A 26,934-nucleotide genomic window follows, 5' to 3' on the forward strand; every position below is an offset into this window, starting at 1 on the left:
TGGGGATTCCTTGTGGCTGAGAAGATAAATATTCTGACTCTGCACCTGCTGTGGGGCCACCAGCCTTGAGTGGATTAGCGGTAGGGAACATGTTTCTTATTCCCCCGTCAGGCCTGACAGTCACACGCAGGGGGTGATTAATAGCAGTAATGCTCAGGTAGCCACCCGGACATCTGACGCCCGACAGCTCAGGAGCGTGGAACGGTTTTATGTTTCCCCATCCATGCTTCCAGCCCCGTTAGGTCAACACCCCTTGTCTTGTCCCGTAACCAATCTTGACCAAATCACACAACTATTTGTTCACTTTCAGGGGCTGCAAGGGCTAGTCCAGTCTGTTCCAGTGTCAGAGTTTCATCCTGTATTCACATTCACAGAGTTTCATCCTGTATTCACGTTCACATTCACATTATGAAATTCACAGAGTTTCACCCTGTATTCACAGTTTCATCCTGTATTCACATCCTGTATTCACATTCACAGAGTTTCATCCTGTATTCACATTAAAGCTCTTTGCCCTCCCGTCACCGCTGAGGCTAAGCATTGTCCAGAGGGACCTGAGTGGGGAAGGGGGCAGTGGGCTCTCTCGCTCCTTCTTCCTCTGTCTCTGGAGGGTCGGGGTGAAGATGAAGGGGGAGGCTGGGGGGCAGCAGGCCCTACTTCAGTGGCTGCAGCGGAGCCCTTTCCTGGCTGTCCTTGCCACCCACGCTTCACTGTGTTTCAGGTACCCAAGTGGTGGTTCTCTAATGGCACCTCCTCAGCTTGGAGCCCCCCCACCCTGGGAGATCTCTCCCCTGCCCCTTCCACGTCTGCCCCGGCAGTGCCCTCTGTGGCTGCGTACCCGCTGGAGTCTCCTTGTTGTGCAAACAGCTCTCTTGGTTGGGTGCCAGCCCAATAACCCAAACCCAGCTTCCTTTTGTGATGTTCGTCTGACTCATGGGAAACTCCCTCATCCTCGCCACGCGGCGTCCTGGGAGTGCCCCTCCCCTGCCCCGGCACTGGCAGCTCTCCCACTGTCTTCTCCCCTGTTCACAGAGGGCCAAGCAGACATGCAAGCAGGTGACAGAGGGGAGGCCGGAGAGGTGGGTACCAGCCGGTGCCGGAAGGTCTGTGACGAGGACCCTGTGCTCTGTCACAGGCAGCGAGGGGCCACTGCCCCCACGAGGCTAAAGATCACATTTGTGCGTCGGGAGCCTCATTTGGTTCTTAGGAGGACTTGCAGATGCTGAGGTCAGGGGCCGGCCTGAGGTCTGGAGGCCACTCCCAAGGCTGTCGGTGGCAGAAATCCGAGACTTGATAGAGGCCTTTTCCTCCTCCCCCCAACTCGTCTTTCTGAGTGGCCGGCTCCATCTCATTCGTCAGATCTCGGTTCAGATGTCCCCAACTCAGCAGAGACTTTCCTTTCACAAAGTGTAGAAACTGTCCTGCCCACCACGTCCCCTTCTATCCCATAACCCTGTTGTGTTCAAATCAATTATTACTCTCGGAAACCACGTGGGTATTTGTTCGTTTCTTGGTTTAGTTTCTCTCTTCCCTCCCTAGAAAGTCAGCTCCAAGGAGGCAGAGATGTCGCCGCACCCAGTGATTAAAACAACGCCTGCTGTCTAGTCTGGGACTCGATGGATAAATGTTGGATTAGTTAATCAGGCCGTGGGGAAGGGTGAAGGAGCGGGCAATGGCTTCAGGAGGACGATGGGCCTTTCAGGTCCTTTTGGGGGCCAGTTTAAGAAATCTCCTTTGTTTCAAGAGGAGATAGGGCTTGAGTTTCATTCACAGTTTTTAGCAACTGGCAGAGAAACACGACTGGCATCTGGCCTCTTCTAAGGGGAAAAAAAGAACTGATAGGAAATATTTTTGAATTCCATAGCATGCAGAAGGAGGTTAGGAAAACACATTTCTCACTCGATATTTCCATCTCCTTCAATCAAGTTAATCCTGCGTTTTGGCAGCGCGGGGCTTAAGTTGATTCCATTTAAATCTGTGACGTCTGAATGGAGAGGACGTGAGGACTGGATGGGTGTTCTTCCTGGTTATTAGGACCAAAGGCTCCTAAAGGCCCGAGCTCTTTTCTTCCCTCCTCTTCTGTGAGACACCCAAGCAAGTTCTTCCATTCTATAGAGGACAGAGACCAGTCCTCTGTGGTTAAGTTAAAAGGATGCAGGATTTAGGATGGTAGTGGCCTAGGACTAAACTCCAGTTCTATAACTTCCTGGGTGTATGATTTGGGACATGTTTCTTAACCTTCCTGAACTTGAGATTCCTCAGTTGTAATAACCATTTTGTCAGCTTGCTCTGAAGAGAGAAAACCATTCAGATGAAACCACAGCATGGCTCTGGCTACCATTTATATCATTTGTGCCTTTGTATGTTCACCATATCTGTTACCACACAGCCTGCTGGATCAGCTGCCATTCTGTGGGTTTGGACATGTATTTTCACTGCCCTAAAAACCCTCTGTGCTCTTCCTGTTCATCCCTCCCTCCCCTCACACTCCTGGAAACCACGGAACTTTTTCTTGTCTCCATAGTTTTGCCTTTTCCAGAATGTCAGATAGTTGGAATCATACTGTATGTAGCCTTTTCAGATTGGCTTCTTTCACTTAATAATATGCATTTAAGGCTCCTCCATGTCTTTTCATGGTTTGATATAGCTCATTTCTTTTTAGCACTGAATAATATTCCATTGTATGGAATACATACATACATACAATGGAATGTGTATTCCATTCCACAGTTTCTTGATTCACCTCTTGAAGAATATCTTGGTTGCTTCTAAGTTTTGGCAATTATGCATAAAGGCACTATAAACATCCACGTGCAGGTTTTTTGTGTGGACATAAGTTTTCAACTCCTTTAGATAAATACCAAGGAGCGTGATTGCTGGATCCTATGGTAAGAATATGTTTAGTTTTGTAAGAAAGCACCAAACTATCTTCCAAAGTGGCTGCACCATCCTGCGTTCCCACCAGCAATGAATGAGAGTTCCTGTTGCTCCACACCCTCACCAGCATTTGGTGGTGTCAGTGTTCTGGATTTTGGCCATTCTCATAGGGGTGTCGTGGTATCTCGTTGCTGTTTTAATTTGCGTTTCCCTGATGACAGGTGATGTGGAGCATCTTTTCATATGCTTATTTTCCATCTGTGTATCTTCTTTGGCGAGATGTCTGTTGAGATGATAGGCCCATTTTAAAAATCAGGTTATTTGTTTTCTTATTGTTGAGTTTTAAGAGTTTATGGTGTATTTTGGATGACAGTTCTTTATCAGCTGTATCTTTTGCAAATATTTTCTCCTGCTCTGTGGCTTATCGTTTTAATCTCTTGAAGGTTTTGTTTGTTCATTTTTAGCTAAACGTATACCTCAGAGAATTCTCCACCGTAAAAGGCACAGGAAAACACTGGATCAGGGGAAGAAACCAAAGGTACAGAAGTACTACAGCATGCGCACTTCTATGACTAAGGGGTAGTAATTGAAAGTGAGGCCGACCCCAATATGTCAAGGGGGACCCTTGACTTCTCTCCTTGCCCCGACTCTGGCTACACACTGCTTCCCCTCAGGGCTCTGTCCTCCACTCCCTCTTCACTTTTCCAGGGGGACCTCCAGCCCCAATTTCTCTTAGGAGCTCTAAACCCAGATGTCTGTCTGTCTTTGACTTCTCCACCTGGCTCTCTTCCAGGTGTCTCAGACTCACTCACTATGACCTGCCCGAGCTCACCATCCCCACTCCACTCAGTGACTGGCTCCCAGATGCTCAAACTGGAAATCTGGGCTTCCTGCCAGACTCTCTCCTCCCTCTGTCCCTCCGCTTCCTGCCAGTCCCCTGGTGTCACGGAGTCTGCAGCTGGACCACTTGACCTGCTACTGTCTTAGGAAAGGTTGTCAGCATCTCTTTCTGGATGTTGCACTAACCTTCTCATTGGTCCCTCTACTCCATCCATCCTTCTCAACAGGGTTTTCTAAATCGCATCAGTATAGACCACTCCCATGCATGAGGACATCCACTGGCCTCAGGGGCAAAATCTGACCCCTTTTCCTGGGTCACTGTACAAGTCCCTCAACTGCCTTTATTAACGTGAATTCCTGCCTTCTGCTCCAGCCTGAATTTTCACCATTCCTTTCACCTCCTTCTCTAAATAATTTATTTTTTGCTCATCCCACAGTGATACTGGAAGGGAGGCAGGCTGCTCCTGGTGAAGGCAACTCTTGTCCCCCAGCCTCCTCTCCACCCATCTTTCCCGGCTCGGATCAGGCGTTCCCTCCTCCAGGAAGCCTTCCCTGATTGTCAGGCTTGAGTCAAGTCCTTCCCTCTATCAGAACACTGACCACATGGAAATGTAAGCATCTACTTGCTTGTCTGTCTCCACCATTAGGTCTCAAGCTCCTTGGACAAAGTGTCCTAGTCCATGTGCCTGGCACTTAGTAAGTACTTGACATGCATTCAGGGCATGATTGAATTAGGGAATAAAACAATGAAGGCCGTGGTACCCCTATGCAGTCAACATCAGCTGAGTTCTCTGAGTAGCTCAAACTGACAATTGTCCCCTTGATGTTGATAATGGCAATAATGGTCAACGTTTTACTTTGTAAAGGATTATCACTCCCATTGTCTCACGTAGTCTCTCCCACAGATCTATGAAGTAGGGACTATTGTTCCCATTTTATAGGTGAGGAAACAGAGGATTGGAAAATCACAAAAATAGTATGCCTTAAGGCCCGCTGTGATCAGACAGTGTTCTAAGCTTTTTTACATGTAGCGATGTGTTTAATTCTCCCAATAGCCAGTGACGTAGATGTTATCCCCACTCGTACGTGAAAGGGCTGAGGTCCAGAGAGGTTAAGTGACTTCCCCTGGTTTACACAGCGAGTCACAGGCAGAACTGGACTTTGAACACAGGGGTTCTGATATAGAAGCTTCATCGTTGAGCCAGCCACCCCGGGAGCAGTCAACGTCTGCGTGGGACCTGGGTACAGAAGGTGCTCGGTCTGTTTGGTGACCGAAGAGGGCTTGTTCCAGGTCACACGGGGCAGGGGTTTGAATCCAGGAGGTGGGCTCTGCAGCACTTCCCAGGCAGCTGGGCTCTAGAGCTTCCGTAGAGACAGGAGCTGCCCAGCTCCCTCTGCCCCTCTTGACCAGCAAGTGCAGTTTGCCTTACAGACAGCCCAGCAGAGGCTCAGAAGGACCCAGCTCAGTGGCCTGGACACAGCACACCAGGCTTTTATGTCTCCCCCAGATTCCTGCCCAGAGCATCGCCCGTCGCCGCAGCAACACATCAGTGGTGCCTCATTCCACGCAGTCCCCACCCCCAGTGGGCAGCGGCCAGACCCTCTGAAGCAGACAGAGCTCGCACTCTGCCCAGGCTGCCCTCGCAATGTGCCAAATCTCATTTCCTCCCTCTAAATTGCTTTCTGCTCGGTGTCTTTTCTCCCCTACCTCGGAGTCCCTGAATAGGGAAGGCTGGTTACTATGGCGATGGGCCGGCTTGTGGAAGGAACTCAGCTCAGTAAATTAATTGCTGGACTTTTGGAGACTAATGGCAGAGCCGTGCCTCCAGGGACAGGGTGTGGCCTGCTTCGTGCCAGCTTGGCAGCCAGACCCTGGAAAGAGCTGGTGAGAGAGAAATGGAATCATGGTACCCATGCTTGTTGGGACTGCAGCCTGAGGTGGTTTGGAGTGGGCGGGGAAGCTGACTGACACAGATCTCACACTTGCTGTGCACCTGCTCTGGGCCAGCATCTGTGCTGCATGCTTTGTAGAAGTTATTTCGTGTAACCCTCACGGCATCCCCTATGGGGTAGTGACCCTCCCATCTTACGGGGATGGGATGCTCATTTATGTGGCTAACGAACAGAATTCCATACCAGGCCTGCCTCCTCAGTGGGCATTTTGTTATGAACACTCCAGTTATTCTCTTCTCTACAATATCTTCCAGAAGGTAGAAACACAGGGAACATTTCCTATCTCATGCTATGATGCCAGCATCACCCTAATCCCAAATCAAACAAAGGCATTCCGAGAAAAGAAAATGACTGACCAATATCTCTCATGAACAAAAATGCAAAAACCCTCAACAAAATATTAGCGAATCAAATAAGACAATGCGTAAAAAGAATTCTAGGCCACGGCCAAGTAGGAGGGATCCAGGTATGCAAGGCTGGTTCAAAGTTTGAAAATCACTTAATGGAATCCATCACACCAACGGGTGAAGAAGGCCATTCTCTTTCCTCTGGGGGATGCATGGCTTGGTTTTTGACTATATCCTTTGCTTGTTTCCCATGTTGTTTCTGTGCTTAAGAAATAAGTGTTGCTCCAGCCAGATTCCCAAGAAGCCATGTTGTTGTTTGATTACAAGTGTGGGCCTGTGATTACCTGGGGCTGAATCCCGGCTACTAGGTGTGAGGTCACGAGCAGTTTCCTAAGCCCTTTGTGCCTCAGTTTCTTACCCTGTAAAATGGGTCTCATGATACCTGTCTTTCAGATTAAATGAGTTATTATGTATAAAGCCCTGGGAATAGCTCCTGGAGCTTCGTAAGCATGCGATATGTGTTAAAGGTTAGTGCTGGAAAGAGCGTGAACTTTGGCATCATTCAGGCCTGATGGCAGGTCCAGCTCCATCTTTGCTGGCCTAGGTGCCTAGCGGAGTTGTCTGTGCTCCCTGATCCCAGGTTCATTTTCAGGAGGGTGGCGCCAGCGGTACTGACTTGCAGAGATGTTGCTAAAAGTTGCTTGGCTCACGGCACACACGTGTTTCCCCAGCCTTTTCTCTGGAGAACCTGACATCAGGACTGTGGATTTTCAACTCCGCAAATATTCACTGGGACAGTGGTGGGCACAGACTGGCCCTAGGGGAGCTTCCAGTTAAGCAAGAGACCACACCTGCTTTTTTCGGGGGGGCAGGAGCTTCCAATTAAGAATGTTTCTGAGTCCCGTGGATCTGCTTTCACACGCAGCTCTGCCCTTCACCAGCAGGGTGTGCTGCGGGCACCTCCCCCCTTCTCGGCCCCAACTTGCTGGCGGGGTTGTTATAGAGATGGGATGTGTGGTGTCTGCAATGTGGAGGCCCTCCAGTGACGCCGGGTTTTACCCCAGGTACCAGGCACCCTTGGGCGGCGGGTGGGCTGAGGAAGCAGGTATGGCTTGGAGTGCCAGCTCTGGCTCACGTCAGTGATGTGGCCTTAAGGTTGGGCTAAGGCTTTACCTGCAGTTTTATTGATATTATTTAATCTCTACAATGACCCCCTCGCGACAACCCGCTATGGTAGGTTTTGTTATTCTCTCCGCTCCTCGAGTGAGGACGTTAAGGCACAGAGAGATTAGGTGTCTCTCTGAGGTCGCAGAATGAATGAATGAGCTGAATGAATGAGCTGGTGAATGACCGGGATTTGTACCACCAGGCACTCTGGTTTGAGGCTCCACCCTCCTGACCACCCGGCGAGCTCTGCCCCCATGTGCACTAGAACCGACGGAAGCTGCTTCTGTCTTTTTGGCGCTGGTGGGTGATGGAGATGCGAGAGGGCTGAGCGTGCTCTGCTGCCGCCCGGGATGTGGGGTTGGGTTGGCCTCGGCCCAGGTGTGGGGATGCTCCTGGGCTATTACAGAATCCGCTGCCTGTTTCTGCGGTCAGGCCAACCGGTCCGCCTTCAGTAGAGGGAGGAGCTCCTGACATCTCTTCTTCTTCATTTTTTAAAAATATTTATTTATTTATTTGGCTGCACCGGCTCTTTAGTTGTGGTATGCGGGCTCTTTCGTGTGACACGCATGTGGGATCTAGTTCCCTGACCAGGGGTCGAACCCGGACCCCCTGCATTGGGAGCGCAGAGTCTTAACCACTGGACCACCAGGGAAGTCCCTCTTCTTCTTACAAGGGCACTAATCCCATTACGGGGCCACACTCTCATGACCTCATCTAAACCTGATCACCCCCCAAAGGCCCCACCACCAAATGCCATCACACTGAGGGATAGGGTTTCAACATATGAATTTGGGGGACATAATTTAGTCCAGAGAAAAGGGCCTGAACATACATTTGTAGGAGGCAGGCGAAGAGAAGGGGGGGGTGGGTGGGAGATTGCCAGGAGGGACCACTCACCATGCCCCTAGCATCCACTGGGTCCTCCATTCCCCTCAACTCTCATCACCATTCAGTATTCTGTGGATGCTATGACAAATCACCCCAGACTTAGTGGCTTAGAACAACACAGATTTATTATCGTAAAGTTCTCAATTGAATTGAATTCCAAAATGGGTCTCACTGGGCTAAAATCAAGGGGTTGGCAGGGTTGTTCCCTTAGAAGTCCATAGGGGAGAATCCCTTTCCTTGCCTTGTCCAGCTTCTAGAAGTCACCTGCATTCCTTAGCCTGTGGTCCCTTCCTCCATCTTCAAAGCCAACAATGGCCAATCCAGTCTTTCTTAGGTTGCCATCACTCTGGTTCTGACCCAGACTCTTCCATTTGTAAGGACCCTTGTGATTACACTGAGCCCGCCCAGATACTCCAAGTTAACCTCCATATTTTAAGGTCAAGTGATTAGTAATCTTAATTCCACCTGTAACTTTAATTCTTCCTTGCCATGTAATGTAACATATTCACAGAGATTAGGATATGGACATCTTTTATTGGGTTTATTGTGGTAAAAAGTAAATAACATAAAATTTACCATTTTAAGTGTGTGATTCAGTAGCATTAATTCCATTCAGATGTTGTGTAACCATCAGCACTATTTCCAGAACATTTTCATCACCCCAGACAGAAACTCTGTAATCATTAAGCAATAACAGAAGATGTCTTTCCATGTATTTAGGTCTTCTTTAATTTCTTTCAGCAGTGATTTGCAGTTTTCAGTGTACAAGTCTTGCACCTCCTTGGTTCAGTTTATTCCTAAGTATTTTATGCTATTTTTTGATGCTATCGTAAGTAGAATTATTCTTCTTAATTTCTCTATGGATTGTTCACTGCTAGTGGACAGAAATGCAATGGATTTTTAAATGTTGACTTTTCATTCTGCAACTTTGCTGAATTCGTTTATTGGTTCTAACAGCTTTTGTAATTTTTAGGGTTTTCTATATATAGGAACATGTCATCTGACCTCCTCCTGAAATGGTCACATGGCAATCCCCCTACTGTCCCCATGCTCCCATAACCCTCCCCATTTCCCTCTACCGGTGTCATTCTATCCTACTTTGCCCTGGCCTGTGTCTTACCTGTCTCCCAGGTGTCAGTGAGGGAGGGTTTGGTGTCATTCATCTGCCTGCCCTCAGAACCTGGCACATGAGGGCCACTGGTAAATCTTTGGGAATGAATCAATCAATGGTCAAATCTATAAGCTGTTTCCTTTTCCTGCATCTTGGAGTGAGCAATGACAAACACTTTTTGAAATGGCCATCCACATGAAAATAAAAGATACAGGAGGGGAAATAATTTAGCTAATAAACCTCACGGATCAAAGAAATGCATAGAAAGCAAGAAGCGCTGTCTGTCCAACTGGGTTAGCAAAGATCAAAGGAACGACGCTTCGTCTGTGCTGCCAGGTACGCGGTGAGAGGGGCCCCCACACACACTCCCACACTGCTTGAGGCAGCGGAAATGGTACAACCTTTTTGAAAAGCAGGTTGGCAATTCATATCAGGGTCCTTTCAAAACCCATAGGACACCCTAAGTATTTTCCCACAAACCTACTGTAAGAAAATAATTAAACAGGGGCAAAGACTTAGGTACAAAGATGTCCTCTTGTGACATGTTAAACAAATAAAACAGCCTATTAATGTCTAAAAGTAGAAAATATGATCAGAATAATGATCTTACTGTAACAGGCCATAGCCTTAGGGAGCCGATAACGTGGGGCCTGGCAGGTCCTTAACACGAATTTGCTAATGGATGGATGTGGGGGGAGGGATGGATGAATCAGTGACCGGGAGGTAACACTGGGCTTTGCTCTTAGAAAGTCACACCTTTGGCTGTGTGAAGAGTGGAGTCTGAGCAGTGAAGAGGCGGGGGAGGCTGGGTCTGGGGAATTCCTCCCACGTGAGGCCCAGAGGTTACTTCCTGCAGCTTCTCAGCTCAAGGGCCCTCCTCTAAAGGCGTGTCTTTCTCCACACAGGACATGTTCCAGTAGACCCTAACGGCGTCTCTTCCTGGCCCAGAAACGCTTGTTCCCAAGCACGAGAGAGCCATGGGCAGCCTGCAAGGGAGCGTCGTGGCCCATCTCCTCTGGACGCTGCTGCTCTGGAGTGGGGACAGCAGCTGTCAGGCCCAGAGGGCAGGTGGGGCTGGAGGCGGTGCCAGGCCGAAGACAGAGCCGTCTGTGTGCGCGTCCGTGCGTGTGTGGGTGTGGGCCTCGGGGTGGGCTGGCGCCTGTGTGTGAGAGAGTGCAGGTCATCACAGGGGAGGTGTCAGCTGTCCCCCAGCTGGTGTGTGTCATAATCAGTCGTGCAGCTGGGGCGTGTGCATGTGTGCGTGAGTATGTGTGTGACAGTGAACACACGCCTTTTTCTTTTTTTTTTAAATTTTTATTGGAGTATAGTTGCTTTGCAATGTTGTGTTAGTTTCTGCTGTACTGCAAAGTGAATCAGCTATACATATACATATATCCCCTCTTTTTTAGATTTCCTTCCCATTTAGGTCACCACAGAGCACTGAGTAGAGTTCCCTGTGCTATAAAGTAGCTTCTCATTAGTTATCTATTTTATACACACACACAGTAATGTGTGTATGTCAATCCCAATCTCCCAATTCATCGCATCCCCCCTCCTTCCCCTCTTGGTATCCTTAAGTCTGTTCTTTATACGTGTGTCTCTATTTCTGCTTTGCAAATTAGTTCATCTGTACCATTTTTCTAGTTTCCACATATAAGTGATATTATATGATGGTTGTTTTTCTCTTTCTGTCTTCACTCTGTATGACAGTCTCTAGGTCTATCCACATCTCTGCAAATGGCACTATTTCGTTCCTTTCTATGGCTGAGTAATACTTCATTGTATATATGTACCTCATCTTCTTTATCCATTCCTCTGTTGATGGACATTTAGGTTGCTTCAACACACATCTTGTGTCGATCATAGAATGTGTTGTGGGTGTGTCTCCGTTGAGCGCATACAGGGTTTGGGGACAGTGGGCAGGTTAGTGCCCTGCTGCGTTGTCTGGCTCTGTGAGGACGTTGGACCACACCCTGGGGGGCGTTGGATACCCTGGAGTCCAGCCGGAAGAGGCAGCTGGGACAGTGAGTGGACGGGAAGTGAGGAAGTTACTGTAGCAGAGAAGGCCCGGGCGGGAGGGGGTGAGAAGTGGCAGGAGGGTTTGCCCACCTGTCTGAGGGCCTCCTGGGAGGAGTCACTGTCAGTGGGGGACACGGGGAAGGGGTCAGGGACCTGAGCTGGTCTGGTCTGTGTCACAGCACCCAGCCCAGAGCCCGTGCACTGCGTCCACGGCACACAGCTGGACCAGGTCTCAGGGAGAGCGCCTGTCACTATACGGCTGGGTGTAAAATGCTGCCCCCGTTTTACAGATGAGGAACTGAGGTAACAGAAGCCCACTGCTGTATATAAAATAGGTAAACAACAAGGACCTACTTATAGCACAGGGAACTATATTCAATATCTTGTAATAATCTATAATGGAAAAGAATTTTTAAAAAGAATATAGATATATACATCTATATGCATAACCGAATCACTTTGCTATACACCTGAAACTAACACAATATTGTAAATGGACTATACTTCAATTTAAAAAAGTGTTGGAAAAAAAAAAGAGAGGCTCCTATCCCCTTACCCCCATCCCCGTGAGGCTGGGGGACACAAGAAGCGCTGAGCCAGAGCCAAGCCCTTTATCCGGGGCCTCCAAAGAAGACGAAAAACAACAGACCCCAGAGGCTTGCGTTTCTCCATCGTTTTACAAAGTTCTGCTTTGCCTGAGCCTCACAAAGCCCGGCTGTCTAGAAAGACAGTGATGAGTGTGGGCGTCCTGGTTTTCATGGGAGGAATGTGGGGCTTCCTAGGAGCTTTCTGTGTCCCCTGGGATGACCCCACGTGCCCAGGCGATACCCAGGATTATCAAATTCAGAAGTGGAAAGGCCCAAGGACCTTCTGTCCGTGCCCTCATTTCACAGAGTGGCGGCCCAGGGGAAGCAGTCGCCTGCCGGGTCACAGGGCCCTTGCCTGTGGCAGAGCCGAGGCCAGAAGCCAGGACCGTTCCCACCACATCTCTCTTCATTCTCACCTGCCCAAGACCCAGCCTGTTCCCTGGCCTCCAGGAGAAAGTGGCCCCTTGGCGAGGCCTCTTGCACATATGAACCTTCTGCAGCCTAGAGGATTACAGCCGCAGGGTGGGCCCTCCCTGGCCCGTAGCAACAATTATTCTGATCAGGCTGGGACATCATTGTCCCAAAGACAAAAGGATGACCTTTTGTGTCAAGGAGAAACACTCCCCAGGAATTATCTCTGAGTCCACACATCTGGGCGGACACACTTCTAAAGCTCTAATCCTGTTAGGGGATCAATCCTGCGAAGGCAGGGATTCATCTCAGCTCCTCTGCGGATCGGACTTGGATTTTAAAAACTAGAGGGGAAGGCAGATGTGGAAAATTCAAGGGAGGCACTGGCTCAGGGCAGGATAAGAAGTATTTGTGTGTGTGTGTATAAATATACCTAGCTTTATTGTTTTTCTGTTTTTTGAACATAATGCATTGCTTGTAAACACAAAATCAGAAGTACAAAAGAATACAATTCACTCATGGTTCTGCTTGCCAGAAATAAGCCATGTTTCTTTTTGTAGCTTCTCTCCTGAATACACAGTGGTACACAGAGACACACATGCTTTTCATGCCCAACAACAGAGTGGAAAATGTATCCACTTTGGTAAATAAGGGTTCCTGTAGGGCCCGGCCACGGCTGTGGTGGCTTCCTGGCATCCCACTGAATGAGCACAGGAGGAGTATTATTTAAGTAGTTCCCTATGGGTGATCATGGAGGTGGTCTCCAGAATTTTGCTTGGCAGTGCTGCCATGAACTTCCTTATACATCTTTATTTTTTTCCCCTTCCATTTATCTGCTAGTTTGCTTCAGTTACATCACTGAATCTGGAATTGGTGGATCCAAAGATACCCTCTCCTGCAAAAGGCTTTTAGGACCCTGACAATGGGGTGACAAACCCCATAGCCACTTCTTGAGCCCACAAAGGCACTCTCCTTACGCTCTAACTGGCTACCACGGTCTTTCTGACTTTTGCCAGTTGGACAGTTTAACAAAGTGGGACTCTTTTGGTTTGTTTTTATTTTATTTTCACTAATCAGATGCTTGTGCCAGGTGTTCCCAAAGCCTGATCAGCTGCTGCTGTTGGCATGGCCAAGACTCAGATTCCAGAAAACTCGAGACAAGGGCATTTTGATGGTTCTCCTGTATATATGTGCAGCACTTTGGAGTTTAGAAGACACTTTTCCTCATATTATCTAGCTGTGAAATGGGGACGAGCAAGCTCTCTGCATAGGGCTGCCCTGAGGATCAGAAATAAATTATATAGTGCTGCATTTTGTTTAATCAAAAGCATCACATAGCTTATATAAAATTTATATTTGTAAAAATATAAGCATATTTTTTATAGAGCACTATAGAGCTTCTAAAATATATGAATGCAGTCTATCTTATATGATTTCTAATAGTGAAATACTTGGAACTGTTTAACTATCTGACAAGAGAGGACTGGCTATAAGTAAATTATGCTCATCCCTGCAGTGGAATCTCTGCAGCCATAGAAACCGGCATTATCACACTGGAAATGGGCTCCCAGAGCATCGCTGGATGCGGTAAAACCAGCTTATACATCAGTGCGTCTGGTACAGGCCCACTTCCATCGATAACTATATGGAAACAGAACATAAATAAATACACCATGGACTAGCAGTAGTTATCTCTGAGCAGATGGAAATACGAGCGTTTAAAGATTTTTTGATTGCCTTTTCTGCTCTTTCTGAAATGGGCGTGCATTATTTATAGTAGGTTTGAAAGATAACGATGTCACTTTCGAACGAAAATAATGGGAATAAAGAAACGGGTACGGTAGTGTTCCATGATTGTTACTCACTTATATAAATATATAAACTATATATAATTATATATATTTATATAACGTCTATATAATATGTAATATATAATTATATATGTATTATTCACTTATATACATATATAATTATATATAATTATGTATATGATATATTTTATATATCATTACATAGTATATTATATATAATTGTATGTTATTCACTTTTAGAAATATATATAAACTATATATAATTATATAGTTCTATATTAGTATATTTTATATTATATACAATTATATATGGTATCCACTTGTATAAATATACGTATTAGCTATATATATATAAATATATATGTTAACTATATCTATAGGCAGCTGAACCTCACAGCCGCCTCGGGGAGACTTCTGGTCACGTGACCTTTAGGGAACCAGAGGTTGGGGCTTTAAGGCAGCAGTCGAGGCCCCGCCCCCGACCCCGCGCGAGGCCGTGTGGGCGGGTCCTGGGGGCAGGTCTGCGAGACCCGGATGACCACGCCTCCCACCCCCAAGGACCGTGCCCTTCCCGCGACCGAGCGGCCCCCGTCGCCCTTCTTGTCGCCCTGCAGGTTGCAAAAGCGTCCACTACGACCTGGTCTTCCTCCTGGACGCCTCCTCGAGCGTGGGCAAGGAGAACTTCGAGAAGGTCCGGCAGTGGGTGGCCAACCTGGTGGACACGTTCGAGGTGGGCCCGGACCGCACCCGCGTGGGCGTCGTGCACTACAGCGACCGGCCGACCACTGCCTTCGAGCTGGGCCGCTTCGGCTCACGGGCCGAGGTCAAGGCGGCGGCGCGGCAGCTGGCCTACCACGGCGGCCACACGCACACGGGCGACGCGCTGCGCTACGTCACGCGGCACAGCTTTGCGCCGTGGGCCGGCGGCCGCCCCGGGGACCGCGCCTTCAAGCAGGTGGCCATCCTGCTGACCGACGGCCGCAGCCAGGACCTGGTGCTGCCCGCCGCCGCTGCCGCGCACCGCGCGGGCATCCGCATCTTCGCCGTGGGCGTGGGCGAGGCGCTGCGGGAGGAGCTGGAGGAGATCGCCTCCGAGCCCAGGGCCGCGCACATCTTCCACGTGTCGGACTTCGACGCCATCGACAAGATCTGGGGCAAGCTGCGGCGCCGCCTGTGCGAGAGTGAGTAGGGACCCGCGCGCGGGGCGGGGCGGGGCGGGGCGGGACCCGGCTGCACCGCAGAGGGGGGCCCGAGGCCACCCGGCCAGCTCAGTAACTGAGAATTCCCCACCCCCAGTCCGGGCCCCTCACCCAGGGCCCTGCCCCGTGGGCCCCGCGTCCAGGGAGGCAGAGGTGGAAAGAAAATTAAAGAGAGCTGGGTTCTGAACCCCGCCCAGTCTGAGATACTCGGAGACTGGTTACGTCTCTTGAGTTGCAGCTTCAAGTCTGCAATGGGGACCATATCCACTGGCCTCCCAGGGCTGTTAAGTCAGAGCAGGTGCCTGCAGAGGCCTCGCCAGAATATCTGCACGCAGAGCTGAGAGATGTCGGGTCCTGCTTCTCTCCTGAGGGGTCGCAGTGAGAGGTCATGGAAGAACGGGGTCACAGACCGCCTTTGGGAACTGCCCGAGTCAGTCTGGGCAGGGCGTGACATGGTCAGATCTTTGTGCAGAATGGAATGCCGGCAGGCCAGCGGAGTCCGAGGAGCCCCCTGCTGGTCCCAGAGGCCAAGGGCTCTTGACCTGGTGCCCCCTGAGATCACCCGAGGCCTCCGAGTTATTTGCCTGGAATCTTGACTGTGGCTGGGGATGGAGGATGGGAGAGGAAGGAGTACGTGGGCGGAGGGGGCAGACAACGGGCAGAGATCCAGTGGCCCCTGGGGCTCTGACCTGGACGGCTGACCTCCAGGACCCTAGTGGGGTCATTCTGAGGCCAGCCCCCTCTCCAGGACAGGAGGGGTGAAGTGAGTTTCTCTTGTGCCAGCCTTTCTGCAGGTTCAGCCTCTGCCTGCTTCACTGGGGTGATATTTCCTCCTTGCCGGGTAACTTCTGCCTCCAGGGCCCAGGCTGGGGCAGGGAGCAGAGTGTCAGCCTCTGTCTTGCTGACTTCTCTGGGGGACTGCGCCCTGGGTGGGGCAGCCCAGAGGGTCGCACCTGGGCAGGGGCAGGGGCCTGGGGCAGTGGAGGAGGGACGGGCAGTGAGAGCAGCTGGCCAGAGAGGCAGGGGCCTTGTCCCAGGGCTGGGCCGGGCTTGCAGCTGACTCATATCTGAGACTGGATGCCCTCGGTTTCTTTACCGCTCTGCGGCTTTTTCTCTGCTTGCTTATTCATAGATACTTACTGGGGGTCTAATGTTTGTGTGGCCTCGTGCTGACTTCTGAGCCTATAGAAAAAGATACGACACAGCACCTGCCCTAAAGCTTTCCTAGTCTAGATGGTGGAAAAGACAGCAAAAAAGGAATGTGATGGGTGGGGTCCTGCTGTGGTTTTGGTGGATGGTGACCCTGAGAAGAGGGAGGGCTTCCTGGAGGAGGTGACACTTAGACGGTCTAGAAGACAGAGCGCGAGCTTCAGGATGAGGTGGCCGCACTTAGTCAATGAACTGGAAATGGCCAGAGGAAAGGAGCAGAGTGGAGGATGGTGGCTTTGTGTGATTGTCAAGGCCTAGATAAAGGAGGGCCTTGTGTGCAAGGCGAGGCATTGGAGGGTTCTTCGCAGGGCGTGACATGGTGAGATCATTATGCAGAATGGAATGCTGGCAGGACAGCAAGCAAAAGGGAGCCCCTTCACAAGACTGCTGGGGAAATTCAGAGAATGGTGGTGGGGTGGATGGCACATTGATGCCGAGGCCCATTTTACAGATGAGGAAATTGACGCCCAGAGGGCTGAGAGACAGTCACCCACTCTACAGTGTGCAATTCATTGGCCATAGACTTCCTTAGTGACTTCATTTGACCCTCATTACAACCTCCTAAGATACAGATGCTCTTCTTTTTGCTGCTGAGGGCATTTAGAATGCTGAGATCATGGGCTTCTGGGCCCTCAGCGGTAGGCTGGAGAGGTGATGGGGCCACACTGGGGAAGAGGAGGAAGGCAGAAGGAACAGCCCAGGCAGGGCCAGGCGAAGGCTGGATCTAGGTGCATATGCTCAAGAAATCCGGGCGGACAAGGGCCTGACGCTAGGTCACGGGCCTAGCCAAGGGGCAGACATCCAACGTGGTGGCTCAGGGTCCATGAGCGCCCAACTGCCATCCCAGAGCCTTGATCCAGGGACCTAGGAAGCAAGGCTGCTTCTAGACCCTACCCTCTGGCATTTCGTCATCCTGCCAGCCTGGGTTCAAACTGGTTCTGCATCTTGGCAGAGCAGAATCTAGATTTTGAAGAACTTCTGTGCCCAGGGGATGGTTTTGGGACTGGTTCCGACAACCCTGGAGAGGTCAGGTCACTGGGTCACGTTGCCCGGTTAATACAACGGCGGGGCTGGGCACAGGGTCCGGGCCTTCAGCCTCCGCATGCTGGCCTCATCCCCCTGTGCCCCCAGAACACAGATTTCAGCACCACTGACCTTGGGTCTGAGTCAGGGACGATGATCACAGGTAACAGAAAACCCCACTCTAACTTGCTTAAAGCGTAAAGCAAACTGACGTCACACAGGATGAAGAGGCCAGAGGTCAGGCAGCCTCGAGCGGTGAGACCAGGCCCTCTCACTCTCCCTGTTGCTAGGCTCTTCTTTCTTGGTGTTAATTCTGATCTTAGCTGATGTGTGTGTCGGGGTCCCGGCAGTGACCAGTGTTGACTGAAGAGATGCTGATGGGGGTTCTGTTTAGGGAAGACTGAGGTCACCGAGGGATGCCGAGGCACCGGGAACCAGCGGCAGGAGAAGCCAGCTGGTAGCAGGGATGGAAATGACGCTGGGGCCCGTGGGTGGGGAGGGCCTGCCCGTCAGGAGCTGTAGTCTCCTCACCTCAGGGAGGAGCACGGCTGCCCACTCCACCGTGACCCAGAGGGAGCGGGAAAGGAGCCCCTGCCTCACTCCCTGCCCGCTTGGCTGGCACTTCCCGTTGGCCTGACCTCATCCGACACCGGTCAGCAAAGGGGCCAGGTGATACGGTGACAGGGGCCAGCCTCCTGGGCTCAGAGCAAGACAGAGAAGGAGAGCAGGGGTGTGGGAGGGAAAAGGAGCTGCCAGCACAAGACAGCTCTGAGTGACCTCGGAGTCGCGAGAGTCCTTGGACCCAGGAGAGGAGAAGGTGACCCACAGGCCCGGGTTCAGTCTGACTGGAACGCCTGTAGGCCCTGCGACTGTTCCCAGCCCATCGCTGTGGCCTCCGAGTGGAAACAGGCTGACTATCTGGGGCCTAAACCACAGGACCCAGTTTGACGCTGGGGAGTGGAGTTAATTACCACCTCTCCTCCCTCAAGGAAAGGGGTCTGACCCAGGCAGCAACACCGGGGGCTGTACCCACGGGGAAAGGGCTGCAAGCCCACCCAGCCCGCCACACATCCACCGTGATAACATTAGGAGAAACCCACGATTCTCTCTAGACAGGCTTCTCCGAATGCCTGAATAGATGGAAGATTCAAGTTATTCTTAGTCATCTAAAGGGAATCCGTTTTGTAAATACAGCTGTAGGCTGAGAGGGTCTGCTCTGTTCTGGGGACAGAGGAAGCAAAATCTCCGCACAATTGCTTCAATTAGAAACAAAGCAAAACAAATAAAAGAGCTAACAGTAACGTAGTGGAAAGCACGTAGCAGATTAAATCAAGGAGCATCACAGCATCCGAACAGCTAGAAATCTTTTGGCACAGGGAGGGTACCTATGGGTGACCTCACGGCCTGAATCAGAGCTGTTCTGACAGGGGCTTCACGCTGATGATCTGGGAAATCGAAGACTAACAATGTGGGGTTTTGGTGTCATGATCAGTCCACCCAGCCCCCTCATTCGTTCATTCAACAGCCATAGTGGATTCACGCTAATCCGTTCATTCATTCAACTTCAACCCAACCACGTGTTGTAAGCATTGGTTCAGTTCAGTGCATCCATCCATCCATTCGTTCGTTCGCTCATTCATTCAGCAATCACACATGAGTGAGTCCTCCGCTGGGCACACGCCAGGTGCCCGGGATGCAGTGATGGACCTGATCTTCTTTTGTCCTTGAGAAGCTTTTATCTGCTGGAGGCAGCGGGAAAGTGACAGATTATGACACCATGGACTGCCTGCTGGTTACCACCTGCCACTGGAAATTGCTGTTAGTTTATCTGCCTAGGAGCTGCCTTCACATATAAGAATATAAGCTTCACGAGGGAAAGTCTGTTTCTTGCGGTGCCAGTGCCTGAAACAGAGCCTGGTATGTAGGAGGAGCTGCCTAAATATTGTTTAAAAGAAATCAAGAGCAGCGGCCTGGCAGTTAGTTCTGTGCTTGCTATTGTACTTGTTGTGCTGTGCACATCAGAAGCACTCACGCAATGATCTACTGCCTCCCAAATGCAAAGAATAAGAGTATTCAGCAAATCTGAACTCATAGCCAGCAATAACTGAGTGTTTCACTTGTGCGTATTTTGGTAAGCAGAGACAAACGGTTGGATTTTTTTTTTTCCCCTTTAAAAACAAAACCTTTATTTTTTTAAACATCTTTATTGGAATATAATTGTTTTACAATGGTGTGTTAGTTTCTGCTTTATAAGAAAGTGAATCAGCTATACATATACATATATCCCCATATGTCCTCTCTCTTGTGTCTCCCTCCCACCCCTCTAGGTGGTCACAAAGCACCAAGCTGATCTCCCTGTGCTTTGTGGCTGCTTCCCACTAGCTATCTGTTTTATATTTGGTAGTGTATATATGTCCATGCCACTCTCTCACTTCGTCCCAGCTTACCCTTCCCCCTCCCCGTGTCCTCAAGTCCATTCTCTGCGTCTGCGTCTTTATTCCTGTCCTGCAATGGTTCTTCAGAACCTTTTTTTTTTAGATTCCGTATATGTGTTAGCATACATATTTCTTTTTCTCTTTCTGACTTACTTCACTCTGTATGACAGACTCTAGGTCCGTCCACCTCACTACAAATAACTCGATTTCATTTCTTTTTATGGCTGAGTAATATTCCACTGTATACATGTGCCACATCTTCTTTATCCATTCATCTGTCGATGGACACTTAGGTTGCTTCCATGTCCTGGCTATTGTAAATAGTGCTGCAATGAACACTGTGGTACATGGCTCTTTTTGAATTATGGTTTTCTCAGGGTATATGCCCAGTAGTGGGATTGCTGGGTTTTATGGTAGTTCTATTTTTAGTTTTTTAAGGAAGCTCCATACTGTTCTGCATAGTGGCTGTATCAATTTACATTCCCACCAACAGGGCAAGAGGGTTCCCTTTTCTCCACACCCTCTTCAGCATTTATTGTTTGTAGCTTTTTTGATGATGACCATTCTGACTGGTGTGAGGTGATGCCTCGTTGTAGTTTTTTTTTTTTTTTTTTAAACTGGAGGACTGTATTTGTGATCAATTGTTTTTTTTTGTTTGTTTGTTTTTGGTTTTTTAAAAATTAATTAATTAATTTATTTATTTTTGGCTGTGTTGGGTCTTCGTTTCTGTGCGAGGGCTTTCTCTACTTGTGGCGAGCGGGGGCCATTCTTCATCGCGGTGCACGGACCTCTCACTATCGCGGCCTCTCTTGTTGGGGAGCACAGGCTCCAGACGCGCAGGCTCAGTAATGTGGCTCACGGGCCCAGTTGCTCCGCGGCATGTGGGATCTTCCCAGACCAGGGCTCGAACCTGTGTCCCCTGCATTGGCAGGCGGATTCTCAACCACTGCACCACCAGGGAAGCCCCTCGTTGTAGTTTTGACTTGCATTTCTCTAATGATTAGCGATGTTGAGCATCCTTTCATGTGTGTGTTGGCAATCTGTACATCTTCTTTGGAGAAATGTCTGTTTGGAATTTGAAGGCTGGTGAGGGTCTGGAGGAGGCAGGCCGGGATGAGCTGAATCTTCCCATGACAGGACAGATGCGGAGGAAGAGGGCCCTGACCCGGCTCCCTGGGCGGTAAACAGCACTGAGAGAGTCTGCTGTTCTCTGGGCACCAAAGGCTCTGAAGGCTGATGAGGGTCTTTGCGTTACACTCTCGCTCTGTCCCCACCCAGCCCGGTTGGCGGGGCCGGGGGGCGGGTGTCCCTGCTGGTGTTTTGCACGTGGGGAAGCCACCAGTGCTCTAGACCCGTGCCGGCCATCGCATGTGGGCACTGACCAATCTGGGGCTGGTCTGAACTGAGAAGTGCTGTGAGTGACATACACGCCAGATTTTGTGGACGTGGCATGAAAAAGAGAGTAAAGCATCTCATGCATATTTTTTATATATATTGATTACATATTTAAATGATAATATTTTGGAAATTTAGGGTTTATACAATATATTCCTAAAATCAATCTCACCTGGTTCTTTCTACTTTTTAGAAATTGCAGCTCCTAGAAGATCTAACTTTACGTATGACGCTTACCTGTGAGGCTCTTCTCCTCCTCTGCTTCCTCCTCCTTTTCCCTTTTTCTTCTTCTGTGATGCTGGTGCTGCAGACGGAAAACTGAGGTTTGGTCGCTTCTAGAGCCCATGCTTTCCAGCCAGCTTGGCTACAGGAGGGAGGAAGGGCAGTTCTGGGGGACAGAGGGGAAGCTGAGTCCCAGGTCAGTGCACAGGAAGCGAGGGGCCAGTGCGGCGGCCCCGCTCCTGAGGCAGCACAGGCTGGGGTCTGGAGGCAGTGGCTGGTCTGGCCTGGAAGCCCAGCTGGGAGTGACAGTGTGAGCAGAGGAGGGGTGACCTGGGGACAGGACCAGGCCTGGGATTGGGCAGCGCTTCTTCAGGGTGGCCATTGCGGAAGCTTCTCTTTGTCCAGATTGCTCCTGGACCACCCGTGGACCTGACCTGTCCTTTTCCTCAGGCCTCAGGATGCCGTCGTTCACCACTGCTTAGAGCAGAATTCCTGGGCATATCTTGCTTCCTAAGTCATAGCTGCAAATAGGATAGCTTAGTGCTACCAGTTGATTTTTCTCTAACACATTTATGGCTTACCCTGTGTGTCCATCCGTTCTCAGAAGTAATGTGCACGACACTTACGTTGGCGTTGATACCTTAGCCACTCCTGATTGGTCGGTGAGGTGGCTGCTTAGGATCCCTCCCCGAGGAGGCCCCACCGGCAGGGAGCAGAGCTGGGAGTTTAACCCCGTTCTGTTTGAGCGCAGGGCCTGAGTTCTTTCTGGTCACCGTGGCTGTTTAGGAAGCACGTTTAAATCCACCGCGGCATTGAAGCCTCACCCCAGCCCCCTAAATCAGTTTTCTGCTTTTTCCTCTTCTGTTGCTGATGGCACTGAGGGGCTGAGTGGCTTCTCCGGGATCACAGGGAACCAGGCTTTCAGCTCTTCACATAGCTCAGAATCTGCTGCCTGCGAGTCTGAGTTTTTTCAAGCTATCCTTCCGTAATCCTGTTGGATGTCTAATTATTGAGCCCGCCCAGTGCCTGGCCCAGGCCTGGCTCACGCACGGTGACCAGTGGCTGTTTGCTGAAGTGACAAATGAAGCTCACTGTACTTGAAGAAATCATCATCCCTGTTCCGTAAACGAAAGATCACGTGCACGCCTAGGAGTGGCATAGCGACAGCAGCAGCAGCAGTCACGCACGGCAGTGTCATCAGAGATGCATTTTCTAGCATCGCGACTCCCGTGGCCTCACCCAGTGGCCTCCCCTGAGATCTGCTCTGGCCCGTGGCTCGCTGTCCCCCTGGCCTTGGGCTCATCCAGGGAAGCACCTCCGTGTCACGGCATCAGTTCCTGCCCCTCTGTGACCTGATGAGGTTCCCAGGGGACCGGACCTCAGCCTGGCTTCCCGCAGGGCGTGGGGCGGAGGCCCAGCCCCAGAGCCTCGTCTGTAATTAAGAGCTTTCTCTCCCCCAGGCTCAGTCGCGGCCACGAAACAACCTTTATATAGCCGGTGGTGTGGCTGTCAGTGAGCTTGTGGCATGCCAGTGGCCGCAGCTGGGGGAGCCTCTGCCTACTTCTATTTTGGGGACACTGTTTGTGGCCCTGACTCCCCTCTGCCTGCCCTTTAGCCCTGGGGTGTTAGTGTGGATGAGGGCACAGAAGCGGCCCCTTGTGCCTCTCTGGTTCATGACACAAAGCCTCCCTCTCTCTCTGTGTGTTGTGTGTCCATGTGCTGTTCCAGTGAGTTTTGTCTACTGGATGCAATACTTTCCACGACGACACAGAGAGAGAGAGAGAGAGAGAGAGAGAGAGGGAGAGAGAGGAGAGGGAGAGAGAGAGAGAGGGAGAGAGAGAGAGGGAGAGAGAGAGAGAGGGAGAGAGAGAGAGAGGGAGAGAGAGAGAGAGGGAGAGAGAGAGAGGGAGAGAGAGAGGCTTGTTTGGTGTGAGGCGGGGATGGATTTTATTGTTCTCCTGCAGTTCACACTGGAAAAACGTCGGCATCTCTACCCCAGCCGCGCGTTCTGAGAGTGCGTGACTCTGCGTGTGTCCCCCGCCACTCCGAGGAGAGTCTCAGCTTCCTGTACTGGTTAGACCCGCTCACAGATTCAGCCGCTGTGATCGTAAGTGAGGTCCGTCTGCGGGCGGGTGCCGAGATTCCTTGAGAGGCTCTTTCTTGCTTTTGACTGTGGCTGTCACAGACCACTGCACCTTCAGATGAGGGAATCGTTAGGTTCGCTTGAAAATTTGTTCTATGCTTTTTTCTTCTTGTAGCAGAAAACAGTTTGAGTAAATAACACAACTTATTTGTGTCACTGGGACCAGGCTAGATAGACCTTGCAGGACACCAGCTCACAGCGGTTCAGGTCTCAGGGGTCTTTACTGCACTGTTGGCTTTTTCTTCAGCACAGATTGTTTGTTCCCCTCTTATCTCCCAGACATTGTTGTGAGGCGAGGGGATCACGATGGTGAATGATTCACCTGCGATCCTGCTTTTAGGGCAATACTTTCCAGAAAGGAAGGGAGATGGAGAAAAAAAAAAATCAAGTAAGCGGGAAGGTGATTTCATAGCGTGGTAAGTGCTTTGAAGGGAGTAGAGCAGGGCCATGTGACAAAGGGTCTCAGGTGGGAGGTTTAGGAAGACCTGAGTTGATCCAGGAAAAGATCCATGGGCCCAGAGTTCCAGGGAGAGGCAAGTGCCAAAGCCAAGGGCCTGCAGGAGGCGTGGTCCTGATGCTGGAGGAGCAGGTGCCGGGGGCCAGGCTGGCGGCAGGGGCAGTCACAGTGCCCACGAGGGGAGCGTTGTTACCGCCCCCACTGTCGGGGGCACATGTCGAGGGCTTAGCTCTGCAGCTCAACTCTCCCAAGTCCACATGCCAGGAGGAGGCCAGGAACCAGCCAGAAGCAGAGCGCACCTCAACCCCCTGGAATAGGCTGTCCCCTCGACGGCCCAGAGATAACACCCACGGGGAGCCTGGGGCTGGCTGTTGGCATGTCTGGGTGGCGTGTCCAGCCTGGGAGTTTCTTTGGGTCCGTCTCCCTCAGGACCTGAGTCTCGTAGTCATCAGAGAGGGGACAGCCCTGCTGGTGGCCTTGTCCCCAGTGACCAAGTCCTCCTGTCCCCACCCCTGTCTCCATCCCCACGTCCCTCTGCGTGGCCTGGAGACTCAGAGGTGAACTCAGCACACACATACGTGCGTGCGTGCCTGTGCACATACACCACACATACCCCCCCCCCCCCATAAATCGTACATACCCTCTCACACACACACATGTATCTGGGAGCACGTGTTCCCACGAGGCGACCCGCCCAGCTCGTCCTCTGGGTGAGCCTGAAGCCCGGGCAGAATCAGCGGCCGCCTCAGCTGTGGGTTAGGAGCTGCCACGCGGATGCCTGTGGCCTGGCTCTCGGGGCCACACCAGCCTCAGGAAGCAGGGCTGGGGCCCCGCCCTCGGCCCAGAGGTCACTGGGAGCGCCTCCCGGGTAAACTTGTCATGACTGAGGTCACCCCCTGGAAATAGTCATCGGGTTACTGAATTCTGATTATGTGCTGGGGAATTTTATTAGAAAATTACTGAAAGTGATGGAAAACTAAACCCCACCCATCGTTAATTTTTCATTTGTGTGCATCAAGGAAGAAGAAATAGTCTCCCAGCTCTGCCCGGCCAGGCCCAAGCCTGACGAGGCCCCTGCCTGACTCCTTTCTCGGCTGCATCTGCGTGACCCCCTGTAAAAACCCCAGCTCTTCTGCCTCCAGCCTCCGCTGGTCCAGGGGACGCGGCTCATCTCGTCCACGCTTTCTAGCCCGTGTGTCCCGCTCCACGTGAGGGGCAGGCGCCCTCGTGTCCTGAGTTCTCCCCAGCCTGCCCGTCGCTCTCTCTGCTTCTGGGTTCTGGTTTCTCATGGCGGCAGCGCTTTTAGTACTGAGCTCCGTGGGGATTTGTCCCGGCAGGTGCATTCCCAGAGGAGGTTTGCACGTGCACCGTGATTCCCACAGTGCAGCCCGTGGGCTGGCGGCGGAGGCCGTGGCGCATGCTGGTTCAGCCCCAGCGCCTGCAGCGGCCCAGCCCTGCCTCCTCTCGCTGGGTGAAGCTTCAGGCCAGTTCCCTAACCTCTTTCTGCCTTGCATGTTCATTGGTACAAAGAGGATGATGGTGACATTTCCACCTTGTAGAGTGTTGTGAAGATCTAAGGGTTGGGACGTGGAAAATGCGTAGCACAGTGGTGGCCCTGAGCACACGCTCTACAACTGTCTGCTCTTACCATGTACCTTCGTGGTGTGTATGATTTTTATGTATGTCTACATTTTCATCTGTCTCTATCTGTATGTGTATATGTGTATGTATATATTACTTTTCAGAAAGGTGACTGAGCTTATACGCTTCACTTAAGGCAGTATTTCTCGACCTCCTTTTGAGGGAACCTATACAGTAAGTCTCCTGCACACAAACAGGTTCCGTTCCGAGAGCGCGTTCGTAAGTCCAGTTTGTTCGTTAAGTCCAACAAAGTTGGGCTAGGTACCCAACTAACACAATCGGCTATACAGTACTGTACTGTAATAGGTTTATAATACTTTTCACACAAGTAATACATAAAAACAAACAAACACAAAAGATAAAACATTGTTAATCTTACAGTACAGTACCTGGAAAAGTACAGTAGTACAGTACAGCAGCTGGCATACAGGGGCTGGCATCATCGGGTGAACAGGCCAGAAGAGTTACTGACTGGAGGAGGGAGAGGAGGTGGGAGATGGTAGAGCTGAAGGATCGTCAGCGATAGGAGGTGGAGGGCAAGCTACCATTTCACTCACGCATGACGCTGATGGCACAGGTTCTGGCTCCTTGCTGGAACCAGATGCGCGTTTGCATCTTTGGAAGTTCGCAACTTGAAGGTTTACTGTAGGGGACTTGCTGTATAAGTGTTTTTTTCCCTCTAATTGCCTCCTTCTCTGGAATTGTAATACCACACCTAACTGTCAATCTGTTTATGCTGTTGGGTAAGGTTGAACTTTGGAGAGCCGCAGACCGTTGAAATCGCTAAGGGTTTTTTTTACCCGCTCCCTCAAAGCCAGTTTTACCTCCTTGGAGGCAATATTACCCCCTTTGAGAATGCATAATTTCGGGCATGTGAGAGGATTACAGGATGCGAGTTCAGGGAAGGCCTGAGTTCGTATCCTGCCCTCTGTCCCTCGGGAGCTGCGATGATGCAGCCTCAGGGTTCAGCGGATGGACTGAGGTCTAAAAGCCCCAGTTAAATACAGGTTTCCCTGTTTGACAGATTACTTTTTTAAGCTTTAGTTTTCCCTGTAAATGAAGACAGTAATATATGACTGCCTGCTTTCTAGAGCCAAGAGAACACGCACATAAAAGGCTCCCTTTGTAGCCTGGCACAGAGTTAGTGCCCATCATAATTCAGGCGCAGCACTGCCAGGACCTCTTATCTGTGGCACGGG

At 50.7% G+C, this 26,934-nt stretch overlaps 1 protein-coding gene across 1 annotated transcript in view; it reads left to right on the forward strand.

Moving 5' to 3' along the window:
- Positions 1–4,241: 4,241 nt before the first annotated feature.
- Positions 4,242–26,934, forward strand: part of COL22A1 (collagen type XXII alpha 1 chain) — a 248,238-nt gene continuing 225,545 nt past the window's right edge. The window contains exons 1-3 of the mRNA XM_059901262.1: positions 4,242–4,328; positions 10,089–10,251; positions 14,626–15,192. Coding sequence (XP_059757245.1) covers positions 10,161–10,251; positions 14,626–15,192 — 658 coding nt within the window. The 5' untranslated portion in view covers positions 4,242–4,328; positions 10,089–10,160. The remainder of the gene's footprint in view (positions 4,329–10,088; positions 10,252–14,625; positions 15,193–26,934) is intronic.

The sequence above is a fragment of the Balaenoptera ricei genome, chromosome 17 (assembly GCF_028023285.1).
Source record: "Balaenoptera ricei isolate mBalRic1 chromosome 17, mBalRic1.hap2, whole genome shotgun sequence".
Classification (NCBI taxonomy): Eukaryota; Metazoa; Chordata; class Mammalia; order Artiodactyla; family Balaenopteridae; genus Balaenoptera; species Balaenoptera ricei.